This window comes from Megalobrama amblycephala, linkage group LG16 (assembly GCF_018812025.1).
Source record: "Megalobrama amblycephala isolate DHTTF-2021 linkage group LG16, ASM1881202v1, whole genome shotgun sequence".
Lineage (NCBI taxonomy): Eukaryota > Metazoa > Chordata > Actinopteri > Cypriniformes > Xenocyprididae > Megalobrama > Megalobrama amblycephala.
The window spans coordinates 40,261,624-40,281,408 of NC_063059.1; the positions used below are offsets into that span (position 1 = coordinate 40,261,624).

At 34.4% G+C, this 19,785-nt stretch overlaps 2 protein-coding genes across 7 annotated transcripts in view; both read left to right on the plus strand.

Annotated features, from left to right (window-relative positions):
• Nucleotides 1-19,785, plus strand: part of LOC125248639 (gastrula zinc finger protein XlCGF52.1-like) — a 221,620-nt gene that overhangs the window by 158,341 nt on the left and 43,494 nt on the right. The gene's annotated exons all lie outside the window — the stretch shown is intronic.
• Nucleotides 865-18,778, plus strand: LOC125248650 (gastrula zinc finger protein XlCGF8.2DB-like). 4 transcript variants are annotated; one of them, XM_048160739.1, is made up of 7 exons: nt 866-1,076; nt 2,778-2,818; nt 3,734-3,784; nt 3,934-4,168; nt 13,661-13,711; nt 13,877-14,012; nt 17,566-18,778. In XM_048160739.1, the coding sequence occupies exons 6-7, from the start codon at nt 13,928-13,930 to the stop codon at nt 18,594-18,596; spliced, it is 1,116 nt and encodes a 371-aa protein (XP_048016696.1). In that variant the 5' UTR covers nt 866-1,076; nt 2,778-2,818; nt 3,734-3,784; nt 3,934-4,168; nt 13,661-13,711; nt 13,877-13,927; the 3' UTR covers nt 18,597-18,778. The 4 variants fall into 4 exon arrangements, with proteins under 4 accessions (XP_048016698.1, XP_048016696.1, XP_048016697.1 ...); XM_048160741.1 differs by lacking the exon at nt 13,661-13,711 and having other exon boundaries at nt 865-1,076; nt 3,934-4,083; nt 13,928-14,012; XM_048160740.1 differs by lacking the exons at nt 13,661-13,711; nt 13,877-14,012.

Genomic DNA, 19,785 nt, shown 5'->3' on the forward strand with positions numbered 1-19,785 from the left:
CACTGCAACTGCAAAGGAAGCAAGACAATGTTGTCAAAACTAGTGCTGGAAAGCCCCTTAGGGCGTTCACTACGTATAACAATGGTTGAAAAAAGTTATTTCCGTTTTGTTTTTGCGCACAAAATGTATTCTCGTCGCTTCATAACATTAGGGTTGAACCACTGTAGCCACATTGACTATTTTAACAATGTTTTTAACTATATCAAAACGTGCAGTGCTGCCTATGTGTGGATCAGATACCCTCAGATTTCATCAAAAATATCTTAATTTGTGTTCTGAAGATGAAAGAATGTCTTACTCTTACGGGTGTGGAATGACATGAGGGTGAGTAATTAATGACAGAAATTTCATTTTTGGGTGAACTAATCCTTTAATTTTCTAAAAGATACAGAGTTACAATGCAAAAAAAAAAAAAAAAAAAAAAAATGCTTTTCTTAGATTTTTTGTCTTGTTTCCAGTCCAAATATCTAAATATTATTAAATCAAAATGTTTGCTTAAAACAAGCAAAATAATCTGCCAATGGGGTAAGCAAAATCTTGTTTTCAGTTTGAAATAAAACAAATTGACTTATTTTTTTTCTGAAAACAAGACAATAATTTTTACTTGTCTAGAAAATACTTCTTGATTCAAGGATTTTTAGATATTTAGACTGGAAACAAGAACAAATCTAAGTAAGAAAAGCATTTTTGCAGTGTAGAGCACAGAATATAGTGGGGTTTTATTTAATTTGAAGTACATGAAGCACCTGAACAAGTTGGTTGCGAGTCTTGCGACCCGCATAAAACCGGAGAGAGAACGGGGCTGTGTCCGAATTCGAACGATTTCGGGCGATTTCGAACACAGCAAGAGAGTTCTGTGAGTGACGTCATTTGTAATGGACCGGTCGCGCGCCTGTTATCTAGCCCTAGCTGCGTCTCAATCTGCTCTCTAGCTCCCTAGGTCGTGAATCAGTATATCATGAAACTGAATGTGGCCGACTACCTTATCAGTGCCCAGACTACTGAACTAGGGAGCTGATTGAGTCACACGGTCAGTCAGAACAACAGCCTATGGTTGGAGAGAGAGAGTCAGTCAGGTAAGTCTCTGCATTATAGAGTTAAAATATGCTGTATTAAGTGAAGTTTCTAGTTGGTATTAATTAAAGAAGTGCCATAAACCCAGAACAAGTTTATATATATGCGCTTTTCTACCAACAGTTCGCTGTATTTTTGGAGTTTTAATAACGCACGTCTTTGTTTTATGTTGCCGCCTGCGCGCCAAAATAGAGCGCGGGGTTTTCCCTCTCCACATATAATTTTGGTGGATTGAGTCTGTGGAAATGTCGTTTAGTGTTGTAAAAAGTTCGTTCGTTTTTATGTTAAAATGTATGTTTATAGCCATATGTGACCTGTGTATGTGATGAATTGCAGTCATTAGGGAGGAAGATCCTTAAAGGATTAGTTCACTTTCAAATTAAAATTTCCTGATAATTTACTCACCCCCATGTCATCCAAGATGTCCATGTCCTGCTCTCTTCAGTCGAAAAGGAATTAAGGTTTTTGATGAAAACATTCCAGGATTATTCTCCTTATAGAGGACTTCAATGGCCTCCAAACGATTGAAGTTGAAGTCAAAATGACAGTTTCAGTGCAGCTTCAAAGCGTTCTACACGATCCCAGACAAGAAATAAGGGTCTTATCTAGAGAAACCATAGCTCATTTTCTAAAAAAAAAAAAATAAAATTATATACGTTTTAACCATAAATGCTCATCTTGAACTCTCTCTAGCTCTCTTCTTCTTCTCTAGTAGAATTCCGGCAGTGTAGACACTGCTAAGTGTATTACTGCTCTCCACAGGTCACAGTTTGAACTAATTGTTATATACTTGCACTAGTATATTGTATATGGCAATTTAGTTAAAACTTTGACCTGAGGAGGGCAGTAATACACTTAGCACTTTACTTTATGTTTATAAAGCTCTCAACAATCTGGCCCCTGAGTACTTGACCAGTTTACTTTCTCGCCACTCCCCGTCAAGAACCTTAAGATCATGTGACCAGTGCTTACTTGTTGTACCACGAACTCAACTTAAAAAACGAGGTGATCGGGCCTTTGCAGCTGTGGGACCCAAATTATGGAATAGCCTACCTTTATATATTAGGCTAGCCCCTTCTGTTGCCACATTCAAGTCATCCCTGAAAACATTTCTCTTTTCCTTAGCTTTTCCTTAGCTTTTTATGAATTTTATGTTTGTGACATGTACAGCACTTTGGTCAGCATCAGCTGTTTTTAAATGTGCTTTATAAATAAAGATTGATTGATTGATTGATTGATTGATTAGCAGTGTCTACACTGCTGGAATTCTAATAGAGAAGAAGAGAGCTAGTTCAAGATGAGCATTTATGGCTAAAACGTATATGATTTTTTTTTTTTTTTTTTTTTAGAAAATGAGCGATGTTTTCTCTAGATAAGACTCTTATTTCTTGTCTGGGATCGCTTTGAAGCTGCACTGAAACTGTAATTTTGACCTTCAACCGTTTGGAGGCCATTGAAGTCCACTATATGGAGAAAAATCCTGGAGTGTTTTCCTCAAAAACCTTCATTTCTTTTCGACTGAAGAAAGAAAGACATGAACATCTTGGATGACATGGGGGTGAGTAAATTATCAGGAAATTTTAATTTGAAAGTGAACTAATCCTTTGATGTGTCTTTTCTCATACATCCTTGGTCCTTCAGCTGAAAGACGGTGAATCTGAAGGTGTGTGTGTTGATTTTCTGTCCTTTGTCAATAACTGCAGACGTGGTCCCCGAAGAGCCTGATGTCGGTCATTCATTTGAGGTGCTGGTGAAATCTGCTACATAAGACATTTTTGACAACATTGTCACACATTGATGTGTAATTTGATTTGTAAAAGGAAAGTTCAATGAAAATGTATTATCCGAATCACCAGATTCTCTTGTTTAATTCTATAGTTACTTTTTACACAAAACATTCATTACAATGTAAAAGCAACAACATAATGACATATTTGCATTGTTTCAATTAGTTTAAATGCATGATGATTATTTAATTTAGTTTATATATGAAGAGTTTGGTTCCAAAATGTTACGAAAAAATTTTGAGTTTATGCCAAAATCAGTATTGTATCTTTTCGGTATTGAAAAGACATTTATTAATTTTGCACAAAATGTCATTCTGTCATGTTTTCTCCCTTTCTTTTCAAAACGCGACAAACGCCACTCTCCCTTGCCATCTTGCCACTTTATTGGTAAAGAAAACACATTTTTACTCAAATTAATCAAAATGGATTTATATTGTTTTGAAAACAATCTCTTCATACAGTGTTAGATACCAATCATAAGAGCTGTGAAAAATAAGCAAATTATTTAGGGATACATGCTATAAATGCACTTAAATCATTGGGTTTTGCACAACATGATGCTAAGTGGGGGATCAGTGGGCTTGCTGCTGTTGAATATCTAAGTAAGAGACGTCCTCTGTCTCAGACGAAGCATAAAATACTATGTACGCAAGATAATTTCAATAATTGTAACATCACCGCAGGGTGAACCTACAAACCTAACTCATATTTAAACAACTATTGCCTTGTGTTACATTATTACAAATACAATTTTGGCTGTATTATTTGTGTCCCCTTCAAAAATTGGTCTTGAGAAATTTTGTTCATGGTCCTCCCAACTGTTAGATGACATTTAAGCCCATGATTCCAACTACTTAATTTGTTTATTTCAGACCAGATGGAAGTGAAAGAGAAAAGACAAAAACTGAAGTGAAATTTCAAAGGTGATGATGCTGTAGTTTTTTTGTTTGTTTGTTTGTTTAAGTTAGTGTGCAAATGTAAAGATCTCAGACATCACCATAATGAATGAAACGAAAACGGGGAACTTTTGTTTTTTTAGAAGCTGCATTAAATCCTTTACTTTTTAATGCAGATTGAACAAAAACACAGAGATCACAGTTCACACCTGCAGTGAAGCTCCTCCCGCAACAATTCACCAATAAATACTGGGAATATTCACATCATCCTACAAGAGAAGGACAAACTCCAGGTGTAGCAGCTGAAATCTGTGTGACTGTTAAAGATGGAGTTTATTAAAGAGGAGATTGAAGACATGAGTGATCCAGAACCATCCAGAATAAAACATGAAGAAACTGAGGAACAAACAGGTTGGTGTTCATTCTTGATTCTTCATGGTTGACTGCTTTGGTAGATGTGAACTAATAATCAGTATATGGCTGATAAATGATTGAGAAATACATCTTAATGATCATAAACTTGTATATAGCAGTTGTCAAACACATTTTACCTATATTAAAGGATTAGTCCACTTTCAAATAAACTTTTCCTGATAATTTACTCACCCCCATGTCATCCAAGATGTTCATGTCCTTCTTGCTTCAGTCGAAAAGAAATTAAGGTTTTTGATGAAAACATTCCAGGATTATTCTCCTTATAGTGGACTTCAATGGCCTCCAAACGATTGAAGGTCAAAATTACAGTTTCAGTGCAGCTTCAAAGGGCTTTAAACGATACCAGACGAGGAATAAGGGTCTTATCTAGCGAAATGATCTGTCATTTTCAAAAAAAAAAAAAAAATGATATGCTTTATATAAACAAATGTTCGCCTTCCCTATTCTACTTATGGAAAGAATGCAGCGCCAGTTAAATTTTTCCCGTAAGTAGAATAGGGAAGGTGTAAGACATACAGCGTAAACGTTTTGCAGAATACAGAAATGCGGTTTTGGCGGAAGCACTTTCAACAAGTGAATGACAGAACAAAACTTTGCCTCATGAAACATCTGATACCTGATCTGTGTTGCTTTCTGCTAGTGATGTGCATCTCCATAACTGAGACTGATGCGATACGCATCTCGATGCATAGTCAACAAAACGATACATTAAAGATGCATATGAAGCAGCTACCGATTCGATGCGATATGATAAACCCCTATTACAATGTAGTGCGATCCAATTTCAATACGATGCAATACAATGCAATGGAAAAAAATATGATGCTATGCAATTCAATATGTAAGGTTCTATGAAATACTAATTTTCAAACTCCATTTCATTATAATTATTTTTATTCATTTGTTTTCATTTTTTTACCAAATTCTGTTTCCATTTTAGTGGTTTAATTAAAAACATGTTATTAATTGAATTAATGAAAAGCAACCTCATTCATTTGTTTACAATAATAGGGTCTTATGAATTTTTCCCCCCAGTAATTGTGTGTTGTGTATTTTAATTTTTCTGGTAATCAAATTAAGGGATAAAACATTCATTTATTTTTAATCAAATGAAATTTAAATAAACCCTTTCATTTTATGGCAAACAAAGTGCTGCACTACAGTTTTACTGTTAAAATTAAAACATGGATGAAAAAATATGTGAATTGGTTCTTCAAAAATAAAGTCTTAATTATTGTATTATAATAAGTAGTAGTTGTATCACATTAAGACATATATTATACGCTACAGTAGTAATACAATAGTAGTATATTCAATTCAAATTTATTTGTATAGCACTCTTAATGATACATATCGTTTCAAAGCAGCTTTACAGAACATGCATGTCAATATTACAATTTAGAATAATACATTATCAGAGGTGACTGTGTCCAAATTATGTATTTCAGAAATGTACATATCCTCCTGGGACCCAGGAATAGACTTCTGTCATCTGTGGTGGACATTATATTTTAGTGATTTTTCTCTGACATCATACATGTCATAGTTTTAAGTCTGGATGTCCTGTAAAGAGCATATTCAGGGCTTTGCAGAGAAACCAAATTTTTAGAGGTTTCAGCGTGACAACAACTTCTTGGTCGTTAAATGGAAACTCTTATGGAAATGTGATAATATTTTGTTAATTTTCAAATTGTCATAAATCAATATCTCAGGAAAATGTTATGGGGTTATGAAACAGGGCATTGATTTCATACATAACAACAGGACTTAAATCATGTTTATCTGGCATTTTAGGAGATACAACAAGTGAATAGCGAAATAAATTATATATCAATATTCCTATTAGTAGACATTATAAAAATGTTGCCAATTATTACTCCCATTATTACACTATTTTTTCCATTGCAGATTGCTCTAAGAACACATTAATATGCATATTAGATACAGTGTATAGATGCATTGTATTGAAAGGGAAAACCCATGTATGGCTATTTTACCCACATATTGCATAAAGTAAACTGGTATATTCCATTCTATCTTTCATAACATAGTTGAGATTCATCTTTATACAAAGTTTGGTTAAAAGAAGTATATCCTACTACAGTAGTAATATGGCTATATGGCTGTCACAAGTTGTGTGTGTGTGTGTGTGTGTATATGATATAACAATAGTTTTTCTCAAATTAAACAATAAAATGCTCATGACTCTCAGAGACTCTGTCATCATATTGTCAGATGACAGGCACTGGAAAAAATACAGCAAACACCATGCGTGCTTCTAAAGGTATTTGCGTGTCTGTGCCATTCATTCATATTGAGAACATGCAGGTTCTTGCAGTTTAATAATCACAAACACTAGTCCATATCAGGATTTGATTTTGATTTAGTAAACAATTTTTTACCGATGCAAATATGTTCGAAACGATGCATCACAATATAAATGCCAACTTTTTAAATCAATGCATTACATTGTTAACTTTTATTCCAGTGCACTGATGTTAATCTGTGAATCTTACCATCCCTACTTTCTGCTATTAAATCAGGGTTTACTTGAACTGATTCTAACTTAATGTGTATTTTAGGCCATATGGAAGTGAAACAGCAAAGAGAAGAACTGAATGAAGAGGAGGAGAAACATCATAACTTTAAAACTCAAAGAACCAATGCCAAAAAGCTGCACACCTGCCCTCAGTGTGGAATGAGTTTCACAGGAAAAGGAAGCCTTGAAAGACACTTAAGAATTCATACTGGAGAGAAACCGTTTACATGCCCTCAGTGTGGAAAGAGTTTCACAGGAAAAGGAAGCCTTGAAAGACACTTAAGAATTCATACTACAGAGAAACCGTTTACATGCCCTCAATGTGGAAAGAGTTACACAGGAAAAGGAGGCCTTGAAAGACACTTAAGAATTCATACTACAGAGAAACCGTTTACATGCCCTCAGTGTGGAAAAAGTTACACAGGAAAAGGAAGCCTTGAAAGACACTTAAGAATTCACACTGGAGAGAAACCATTTACATGCCCTCAGTGTGGAAAGAGTTACACACAAAAAGGAGCCCTTAACAAACACAAGAGAGTTCACACTGGAGAGAAACTGTGTAAATGCACTAAATGTGGACAGTTTCACAGACAAAGGAGACCTTAACAATCACATGAGATTTCACACTGAAGGAAAAACCGTTTACATGCACTCAGTGTGGAAAGAGTTTCAGAGTAGAAGGATAATTTAAAACACACATAATTTTTATTTTAAATAAATTTGCAAAGATTTTAAACAATCTTCTTTCACTTTGTCATTATGTGTTATTGTTTGTATTATTTTGAGGAAAATAATTAATGGAATCCCTTTTGGAATAAGGCTGTAACATAAAAAATGTGGAAAAAGTGAAGCGCTGTGAATACTTTTCCGATGCGCTGTACATTTTATTGTCATCTTGACATGATATAGTTTAATGCCGAGTCCTATTCAAAAACCATGTTTTTGCCACAATGTCTTAATTTAGGGGCTGGTGTCAACCTACACAGCATGTAGTTTGGAGTCCTGTGAGATGTTTTTTGTCATTATGAAGCTAATCAGTTAAAGGTGCTAAAGAGGATCTTTTCGTCGACTGAGAAGCCAAAGACTGTTAGTGAGTTTTTGAAATGAGTGCATGAGTAAGAACAACCCCCCTCCTTCACAGCTCATTTCGAGGGAACGCCTCCCAACACTCGTGCACGAGTATTGGAACACGAGTGTTTACCACCGGCATTCACTGTGTCGTGTTAGTGGATTCATTATGTCGGACTCACCGCAGGTAACTCATAATATTCAGTTGTTACTCCTGTCTCCTGACAAAAACATTGCATGCAGCGCCTATAGAGTGTGGAAAGTTACTGGAGCGCGCAGCCGTGCACGTCTCGCACAAGGAACGTCACGGCAGTGATTGACAAGCCAGAGGGCCAATCCGCGCACATCTTTCACAAGGAACGTAATGGCAGTGATTGACAAGCCAGAGGGCCAATCGTTTACGCGATGATCGCGTAAACGATTGGCTGATGTTTTTAAGGCCCTACCTCGTGCACAGATGATGTATATTAATATTATTCCTTTCAGTGCACCTAATAAATAGTCTTTTATCAGTTAGTAAAGTTTCAAGTAATATTGCAAAAATGTATAAAACAAAACATCCTCTTTAGCACCTTTAACATGCCAAAAATTTATTTAAATAAAAATATAAATAACTTTTGGAAAAGTATTATGAATTATGAACTTGGATGGCTGCTCTTCAAAGTATTAGTTCACCCCAAAAAGAAAAATAATTTACTCTCCCTCATGTCATTCCAAAACCATAAGACTTTTGCTAATGTTTGAAACACAAATTAAGATAGTTTTTATATTCTCTCAATTTTTGTTCATCCATTGCAAGTCTGGGAGTCCAACATTTCTGAATCTTCTGAACAGACATCACTTTATGATATGAACATATATACTTTTCATGTATAAATATTGATATGGAAAACTACAATAACTTTGTATTTGTGAAGCTTAGAAGTACTGATTAACTAGACTGTAAATGGATAAAAATTTAAAAAAGATGAGAGAATTGTAAAGAACCCTGCATCCTGTAGATGCTGTGAAGGCAAGGCGTTGTCCTATGCTATTCCTTTAAGATCTTCTCTCCAGATGAGTTTTATTGCTTTATTGCAGGGTGCTTGATCTCAGTTTTTGTCTGAGCAGGAAAATCAAGTCTTAAAGAATATTAAAAATATCTTCATTTGTGTTCCATAGATGGACAAAAGTCTTTATAGGTTTGGAACAAGACATCAGACATCAATTATTTGAAAAACAAATGTCAAGAAGTAATACTGTTATTGCATAAACATATTAAGTAAACAGGCAGATGAAAACAGAAACATTTCTAAAAATAAACTTGCATAAACTCAAAAGAATGAAGCACTGTTAGGTCTCTGGCTTAATACATCTACAAAAACAAACATGGTTTTATCAAAAAACAATTGATTTTGGAATTTTAAACTTTACTTACAATAAATCGTCTTTCCCTCTGAGAAAATCAAACATCCTCGCACAGCAGGCACCAGTCGTTTACTTTGGCGCGGGCAAAATGAAGTCTGAAATATTACATGCAAAACATTAATTTTAAAAATTATTACTTCAACACCATCAAAATAAACCAACCTTTATTACATATCGCTGTTTCACTTCCTTAAGGAAAATTCATTATACATTCGGGTTAATCGTGAAGATTAAAATAAAATAAAAAATTAAATGTGAATCTGTTGATTACCTGCCATTAACAGACTTCTAAAAACTTGTGAATATGACACAAGAAACCCACTACATTAAAAATGTCTCTTTGGTTCAATAAAAAGGCCATTAAGACATTTTTCACCTTCAAATAGAACTCAAAATACTCTTGAACAGAAACAATTAAGAATATCTTGAATTTCTTAATATCTAGAAATTCTTTACAGTTTCAGTGCAGCTTCAAAGTGCTTTAAACGATACCAGACAATGAATAAGGGTCTTATCTAGCGAAACGATTGGTCGAAAATTACAGATGATGATAGATAAGACCCTTATTCCTCATCTGGTATCGTTTGAAGTCCTTTGAAGCTGTAATTTTGACCTTCAACTGTCTGGAAGCCATTGAAGTCCACTATAAGGAGAATAATCCTCGAATGTTTTCATCAAAAACCTCAATTTCTTTTCGACTGAAGAAAGAAAGACATGAACATCTTGGATAACATGGGGGTGAGTGCATTTTTTAGAGTGTATAGTGAAATAAACTTGTGTTCTGTGACATTAGTTTTGTGGAAGTTGTTTTTGAGTTGTAACTTGTATTGTAGCTCTTTCATTTCTTTAGCACTTTCTTTTCAATATATACATTAAAGATTTTTTTATAAGACATAATTTATTTATAAATACACAAATTTCTCAAGTTTAGGTTTGTGAAAGAATATTGATGACTTATGAAAAATTGCCATCCATAATAAATGTTCTAAAAATGTTATAATTGTGAGGCTGGACCAGATTTTAAAGTAGATTTCAAAGGTTTGTCTGAGCTTGTTAAATGAAATGAAATGAAACAAACTATACTGCAATAATTAGGGTATCTTCAATCCATGCATCATTCATTCAGTAATTTCTTGACTTAATGTTGAAAGTAGAATAATGACTCCTTTTTCATTTTTTCATTAAAAAAACCCAACAAAAATTCGTCTCGATTTTTCGTTTTTCGTTCAGGGGTAGAAAAATGAATAAAAAGCTTGAATATTTGATTTCTACATGTGGGCGGGAATTACATGCCCCTTTCTGCTGATCGGTCAGCCGAAGATCAAACTATGCCATCATCAGTTCTTCCTCAGTTCTGCACAGCAGATCAATAGTCTGCAGTTGTACGGATTCTTAACGCGTTTATTGCAACTACATTTAATCTTTTTCTCATCTAACAACAAGACTAACTAAAGGCTCAACACAACCCGTACTGGGGCACGGCCTAGACAGGACTTTCTTCTTTGTAGACCAGCGGTTCTCAAAGTGCCAGGGGGGTCTGCAAAATAATTTGCTATAGTCTACATAAGTCACGTTGATCATCTGTGACTTATACAGGCTTATATAATGTATTTAACATAAAATAATCTAAATGTAGACTTTTAAAAGTAGGTGTGTCAAGAATTTACTGTTTTGGTTCAAGTTTGTGCCATGTGCCAGAAAGATATTTCAAGGAGACCGAGACATGCTAAAGCAGTGCGTTCTGTTGTAGTACAGTTTGTAATAATTTTAAACATACACAAATAAAAAAAAAAGACATTTTACCATTTTGAATGATGTCCTACTTTTATCTTTATGACTATAAAGAGTATTAGCTAAAGTTATTTCCCCTGCTGAGTGACCAAGTGATCGCGCAGGCGCGCAGTGTAAGTTCTGGCATAGCTAACTTGACATCGCAGCCTGTTCATTATCAAAATAAAACACAGTCAAACAAACTCAATTTAATTTGTCTGTTGTACAATATAAAGACAGTGCTGGTCAATCATCACCTGTCACTTGCTGTTATTCCAGACTCATTTCTCTGCATGTGAAGATGCTGATTTATGTGTGTATTGGGACCCGACTGAAGTACGAGCCTTCTTTTAATAGTTTACCATCCAAATGTTCCATCACAAATATGGAAACTTTGGTCCAAATGAGAGATGCACGAGGCCAGCATTGATGCAGTTTCAGTTTTGATTCAAATAAATAAGTTTAGGCTTGGCTTTAAAGTAAATGCTTTTAATGAATGACACCATATATAGGCTATTTTTAGGCTTATTTTTATTATACATGTATTTTTTCAATCTTGTTTTTTTCCTGAATACCATTAATTTAATGATTTGTCATGGAGTGAGGGGAAATATACGCATAGCCTACATGTTAATAGTGTTTATAATGTTTGTCAATGTAGTATTTGTGTTGACATATTCACTTATAGCTATAACTATGCATGTTCCCAACCACATTCCTGGAGGCCCCCAAACACTGCATATTTTCCATGTCTCAGATCATCAGCTCATTAGTAGAGACTTTGTCAGATAAAGGAGAGATACAAAATATGCAGTGTTGGGGGGCCTCCAGGAACGTGGTTAGGCTAGGCTATTATATAAACTTTGCATCTGTACACTGTCCATTAGTCTACTTCTTAGGCCTGTTTTCTTTAGCTGGCCAACTCTCAAAATCTGTGTGGGAAAGCTGCAGGACGAACTGAACAGAGTGGAGAGAACGCACAATGAATTTGCTTTGTTTGTAAGTTTAGTTGGCAGAGAAAATAACACACCATTTTGTTTGACATCAATTAATACTCAATATTAATGAAATAAATGCAGCAAAAACAAAGTTATGACTGCTGTGTATTTCCTGTACACTGGTATACTGGTTCCTATTTGCTTAGAGTCAGCGCAAATTGATTTTACAGAGTCAATAATTATTTGCGTCTTTTCTTACTAGATAATTACTTTGCAAAATCTGCTTGAATAAGACATATTCATGTGATTTATTGATTACTAATGTATACTATATTTTTCCTGATTGTTCAAGAGTCATTTGCTGTAGTTAATAAATAATAGAAGCTGTAAAATGTTAAACATAAGGTGAATTCAGGGTGGTTGGAACATTTTTTGCCATTGAGATGACTGGGAAAAAGTGTCCCAATTAACCTGAATTCACCCTACTGAAAAATAGAGTTGGCTTCTTGATTTGCAGATGGTTTAAAATGCCATTAAAACTGCTGCAGTAAGTTGCAAGTGTGTACAAATATAAAGGATTTGTAGTTTTGAGAAGTTTTTGGGTAACTGTTCCAGCAAACATTTGTTTTTACTTTTATGTTTTATTGAAGTGGTGGTACAATAGATTCTGAAATAATTAATTGTATTAAACAATTAACTTTAAATTCCATTAACTTATGTATATTGTCTTTATTTTGTTATGCAAGGCAGAGGGAAAATATGAATATTTGTTTATAAATAATACTTTGAGTTCGTTTCATTGAGTGACGTCATTTGTAATGGACCGGTCGCGCGCCTGTTATCTCAGTCAGAACAACAGCCCGAGAGAGTCAGTCAGGTATGTCTCTGCATTAAAGAGTGAAAATATGCTGTATTGATTTAAGTTTCGAATTGGTATTAATTATAAGAGTACAAGTTTATGTGTGCGTTTTTCTTCCAACAGTTCGATGTATTTTTGGAGCGCGGGTTTTTTCTTTATTAATGAGTTTCTCCACATTTGGTGGATTGAGTCTGTGGAAATGTCGTTTAGTGTAGTAAATGTGTACAGCTTTCATTTTGATGTTAAAATGTATGTTAATAGCCATATATGTGACCTGTGTATTCGATGAATTGCAGCTACTGTTAGGGAGGACGATGCTTAACGTGTCTTTTCTTATACATCCAGCTGAAAGACTGTGAATCTGAAGGTGTGTGTGTTGATTTTCTGTCCTCTGTTAATAAACTGCAGATGTGGTCCCCGAAGAGCCTGGCGTTCATTGGAGGTGCTGGTGAAATCTGCCAAGAAATTTTTGATAACATTCACTGGTGTGTAATTTGATTTGTAAAACGAAAAATGAAAGTTCAATGAAAATGTATTATCCGAATCACCAGATTCTTTTAATTCTATAGTTACTTTCTCCACAAAATATTAATTACAATGTAATATATATATATATATATATATATATATATATATATATATATATATATATATAATATGTGTGTGTGTTTATATATGTACAGTCACGACTCACGAGGTGAATCTATGAACTTAACTCGTATTTAATCAACTATCACTTTGTGTTACACATATTCTTACCAGTACAATTTTGGCTGTATTATTTGTGTCCCCTTCAAAAATTGCTCTTGAGAAATTTTGTTTATTGTCCTCCCAACTGTTAGATGACATTTAAGCCCATAATTCTAACAACGTAATGTTTATTTCAGACCAGATGGAAGTGAAAGAGAAAAGACAAGAACTTAAGTGAAATTTCAAAGGTGATGATGCTGTCGTTTGTTTCAGCCTGTTTACACACACACACACACAAAAAGTGGTTAATGTGTAAAGATCTCAGACATCACCATAAATGAATTTAAAACGGGAAACTATTGGCTTTTCAGAAGCTGCGTTAAACATGACGCCTCTGTACTTTTTAAATGCAGATTGAACAAAAACTCCAGGCGTAGCAGCTGAAATCTGTGTGACGGTTAAAGATGGAGTTTATTAAAGAGGAGATTGAAGACACAAGTATTTCAGAACCATCCGGAATAAAACATGAAGAAACTGAGGAGCAAATAGGTTGGTGTCTATTTTTGATTCTACATTGTTGGCTGCTTGGGTAGATGTGAATAAATAATCAGTATATGGATGATAAATGATACAGTAATACATCTAAATGATCATAACCTTGTATATAGCAGTTGTCAAACACATTTTACTTATATTAACAAATGAATGGCAGAACAAAACTTCGCCTCATGAAAGATCTGATACCTGATCTCTGTTGCTTTCTGCTAGGGATTTGCATCTCCATAACTGAGACTGATGCGATATGCATCTTGATGCATAGCCAATGATACGATACATTAAAGATACATAAGCAGCAGCCACCAATTCAATGCGATATGATTCACCCCATTACAGTGTAGTGGGACCCAATTTTGATTCAATGCAATACAATGCAATGGGAAAAAATTCTGCAACTCATATGCATTAACAGTGCTTTATGCTTTTAAATTTGTGCTTTACTTTCGATAAGAATAATAGTTTCAGTTTTCAAATTCTGTCCATTTTATAATGAAATTCAAACAATAAATGGTGTTTTGATGCTCTTAAATGTGATCTTAAATCTTAAACTTATTGGAATGTATCATGTCTAATGTAATCACTTTATTTGTGTTTAAACCGCGGAAAGGCATCGATAAAACAGGTTGTGAACAATGCCACATCATATCACATTTACCTCAGGAATGTTTTCCAATGTTCAGAGTTTCTTAGCTATCTATATATATATATATATAAAAAGACTAGAGACACTAGAGAGGAACTTATTTACTGTTAATTATATGTTTGTGTAAATTTGCCATAAGGACAAGTGCTCATGAAAACTACTTTGTGTGATAAGTTTTATACAATTCAGTTTTTATTTGAGTGTAATTATTATATCTATATACAGTGCCCTCCACAATTATTGGCACCCTTAATTATGAGCTAAGGTGGATGTGAAAATAAATCTGCATTGTTTATCCTTTTGATCTTTCATTCAAAAAATTCATTTCATTGAAGAAAAACAGTTGAAAGTCACATTATGAAATAAATGTTTTTCTCCAATACATGTTGGCCACAATTATTGGCACCCCTAGAAATTCTTATGAGTAAAATATCTCTGAAGTATATTCCCATTCATATTTACATTTTTTTAGCACACCAGGGTGACTAGGGGCATGAAATTGTCCAGCTATGACTTCCTGTTCCACAGGAATATAAACATAAGGAAACACAAATGCCAAATTCCCGTAATCATTCATCACAATGAGAAAAACCAAAGAATATAGTTCTGATGTGCAGCAAAATAGAAAGCTTCACAAAATAGAAGTTGTAAGAAAATACCTAAAACATTGAAAATCCCCATTTCCACTATCAGGGCAATAATTAAGAAGTTCCAATCAACTAAACATGTTACAAATCTGCCTGGAAGAGGACGTGTGTCTAAATCGTCCTAATGTGAAGTGAGGAGGAAAGTTTGAGTGGACAAAGACTCTCCAAGGATCACAGCTGGAGAATTGCAGAGATTAGTTGAGTCTTGAGTCTCAGAAAGCCTAAAAAGAATTATCAAACAGCACCTACATCCCCACAAGATGTTCAGGAGAGTTTCAAGAAAAATCCTCTGCTCTCATCCAGAAACCAGAAATCTCCAGCATATTCAGTTGTCAGACAAGACTGGAACTTCAGACGGGACCGGCTTCTATGGTCAGATGAAACTAAAAAAAGAGCTTTTTGGCAGCAAACCCACCAGATGGGTTTGGTGCACACATGGATAAAAAGTACCCCATGTCCACGGTTAAATATACTGCTGGATTTTTAATGTTGTGGGCCTGTTCTTCTGCTGGAGGTCCTGGACATCTTGTTCAGATACATGGTATCATGGATTCTATCAAAATCCAACAGATAAAAAATCAAAACCTGACCGCTTCTGCTAGAAATCCAATAATGGGCTGTGGTTGGATCATCCATCAGGACAATGATCCAAAACAAACATCAAATCCAACACAAAAATGGGTCACTGAGCACAAATTGAAGCTTCTGCCATGGCCATCTCAGGCCTCTCTGACCAGAACCCTAAAGAAAATGAGTGGAGTGAGCTGAAGAGAAGAAGCACCAGCATGGAGCTGGAATCTGAAGGATCTGGAGAGATTCTGCATGAAGGAATGGTCTCTGATCTCTTGTCAGATGTTCTCCAAACTCATCAGGCATTATAGGTGAAGAGCTGTTATCTTGGCAAAAGGAGGTTGCAAAAAGTTTTGAATAAAAGGGTGCCAATAATTGTGGCCAACGTGTTTTGGAGAAAAACATTTATTTCATAATGTAAGTTTCCCCCCACTTTCAATTATTTTCATTAAATGAAAGGTTATAATTTTGTGATTTTTTTTTTAATGAAACATCAAAAGGATAGACAATGCAGATTTATTTTCACAGCTGCTTTTGCTCATAATTACTAAGGGTGCCAATAATTGTGGAGGGCACTGTATATATATATATATATATATAATATATTATATCATTAAAGAATATTATAACGTTATTATTATTTATATGCAAGTAGCTTACAAGTCAATTAATTTTAACCTTTAAAGGAAATAGGCCCCAAATTAATCAATATTGAATTGAAGGTATAATTAAATCGAAAATAAATGTTTGTTTGTTTTTACTTGAAGCAAATATTGCTTTTCTTCCATTTTATTTTCTTGTCAGAGTGCACCAGAATGCTTCCTTTGTTCAAATCACAAATTTTTTGTTTTAATTTGTAGGTCATTTTGTACACTGTCAAGGACAAAGCTAACCAGCAAAACTCGATATCAAAAGCATCCTAAATTTTACGGGTTCTTTTTTTTTGTGCCAAATAACCCTGCGTTTGTGTCACTGTAACTTAATTAGTTGCTTGATGTTAGGGTTAGGGATGTGAATCTTTTCAAAATTTCTTGCTTTTTCAGCAATTTGTTGCCCCCGTGCCAACTTTTTTGAGACCTTTAGCAGGCATCAAATTTGAAATGAGCTCATTTAGTGAATAAAAGTGTAAAAAATGTGTGATTATTCCTCCAAAAATAAAGTTTTAACTATTGCATTATTATTATTATTATTAGTAGTAGTAGTAGTAGTAGTAGTAGTGGTATCACATTAAGACATAATATGGTAGAGTAGTAATACAAAAGTAGTATATAGTACTACAATAGTAATATGGTTGTCACAACAAGTTAAACCAAACTTTTATTTTGATGAGTTGCCGTGAAGATCTCAAAGTTTCTGTGTGTATAATATGTTATGATGATAGTTTTTCTCAAATTAAATGGTAAAATGCTTATGACTCTCAGAGCAGCTCTGGAGAGGAAGTTTGTGTTCATGTCGTCATATAGTCAGATGACAGACGCTGGAAAAACACAGATGCAAATATGTTAGAAACGATGCATATTGATACCAATGCCAACTTGTATCCGATGGACACTTTTTAAATCAATGCATCGCATCGTTAACTTTTATGCCAATGCACTGATGCAAATTTGTGAATCTTACCATCCCTACTTTCTGCTATTAAATCAGGGTTCACTTGAACTGATTCTAACTCTGTGTATTTTAGACCAGGTGGAAGTGAAACCGCAAATGGAAGAACTGAATGAAGTGGAGGAGAAACATCAGAACTTTAAAACTCAAAGAACCAATGCCAAAAAGCTGAAAACCTGCACTCAATGTGGAAAGAGTTTCACAAGACAAGGATTCCTTACAACCCACATGAGATTTCACACTGGAGAGAAACCGTATACATGCACTCAGTGTGGAAAGAGTTTCAGACAAAAAGGACACCTTACGACACACATGAGATTTCACACCGGAGAGAAACCGTACACATGCATTGAGTGTGGAAAAGGTTTCACACAAAAAGCAAACCTTAAAACACACTTAAAAATTCACACTGGAGAGAAACCGTATACATGCACTCAGTGTGGGAAGAGTTTCAAAGAAAAAGGAGACCTTAACAATCACATGAGAATTCACACTGGAGAAAAACCGTATACATGCACTCGGTGTGGAAAGAGTTTCACAGAAAAAGGAACCCTTAACAATCACATGAGAATTCACACTGGAGAAAAACCGTATACATGCACTCAGTGTGGAAAGTGTTTCAGAGAAAAAGGAACCCTTAACAATCACATGAGAATTCACACTGGAGAAAAACCGTATACATGCACTCGGTGTGGAAAGAGTTTCACAGAAAAAGGGGACCTTAACAAACACATGAGAATTCACACTGGAGAGAAACCGTATACATGTACTCAGTGTGGAAAATGTTTCACACAAAAAGGACAACTTAAAACACACTTAAATATTCACACTGGAGAGAAAACGTATACATGCACTCAGTGTGGAATGAGTTTCACATATTTGACTGGTCTCAATGATCATCTGCTCTATCACTGTGGAGAAAAGCCATTTAACTGTAATCAGTGTGGTAAAAAGTTTATTACGTCATCACAACTAAAAAAACACCTGAAAGTTCATTCAGGTGTGAGACCTCATGTGTGTTCTTTCTGTGGAAGGAGTTTTTCAAGGCTGAATAATTTTAAACTGCACCAGAAAACACACAACGAAGTGAAAGATCATATGCTTTGACTGTGGGAAGAGCTTTACTAGCGCTGCGTTACTGAAACAGCACCAACAAATTCATATTGGAGAAAGACCTTACAAGTGCTCATATTGTGACAAGAGTTTCACTGTGTCTGGAAACCTGAAAAAACATGAGCGAGTTCACACTGGAGAGAAGCCATAATTACTCGGTGTGGAGAGAGTTTCACCTAATCAAATCATCTAGTGGTTCATATTGAAAAGCATTGTTCTGTGTCACAGTGAACATATGTTTTCTTCAGATCCAAAATGTTCAAGTAAATCATATGAGATTCACATAAAGTAAATGTGTAAGTTAACTAATAAACTAGTGTTGCTGTGAAATGCCACAAGATTTGTGCTTAATATGTTGGAGAACAAGGTCTTTTTTTTTTTTCTTTGATTGAACACTTACTCAAAGAAATACCAAAATTAAAGGAGACTGGAAACATTTAAGAAAAACAACAACAACAATCAGTTATTTGTCAATATATGAAACAATTCCCTCAATTTGAGTTTTCACTTTTGTTTGTTTAGTTGTATAATTTTTTATATATGTTATATATATATATATATATATGTTGTTTCATAAACAGATTTATTTAAAAGTCTACACATTTCTCTGCAACATAAATGTTGTATAAGCTCTGTACAATAACAACAAATAAAATTACCATTTTACTGTCAATGAATGATTTTGTGAGCAAAAGTTATCTACAGATCCAGTACTTTAAATAAACTGAGAATCAGATAAAGCAAATGTATAGTGAAAAAAAACTTGACATTAATTTTGTGAAAGTTGTTTTTGAGTTGCAACTTTCTGACTTGTCATTTAGCTGTCACTTTCATTTCAATATATACATTAAAAAATTCATAAGACATCATTTATTTATAAATTTACAAATTTCTCACTTTAGGTTTGTTAAAGAATATTGTTGACTTGACAAATTGCCATCCATAGGCTCTGTATAATAAATGTTCTAAAACTTAAAATTCCGAGGCAGGACCTGATTCAGAAAAAAATAGTTTATTAATAAAATTTAAAATATCTCCTTGCTGTTTTTTTGTCACATTCATAATCATTACTTCTGCTGGTTCTTTATGGCAATTAGCTTAATGTTGCACTTGAGTGCTATATAACGTAATATGTAAAACATTCATTATGAATTGTTTATTCTCTCCAGTATTTAAGAAATTA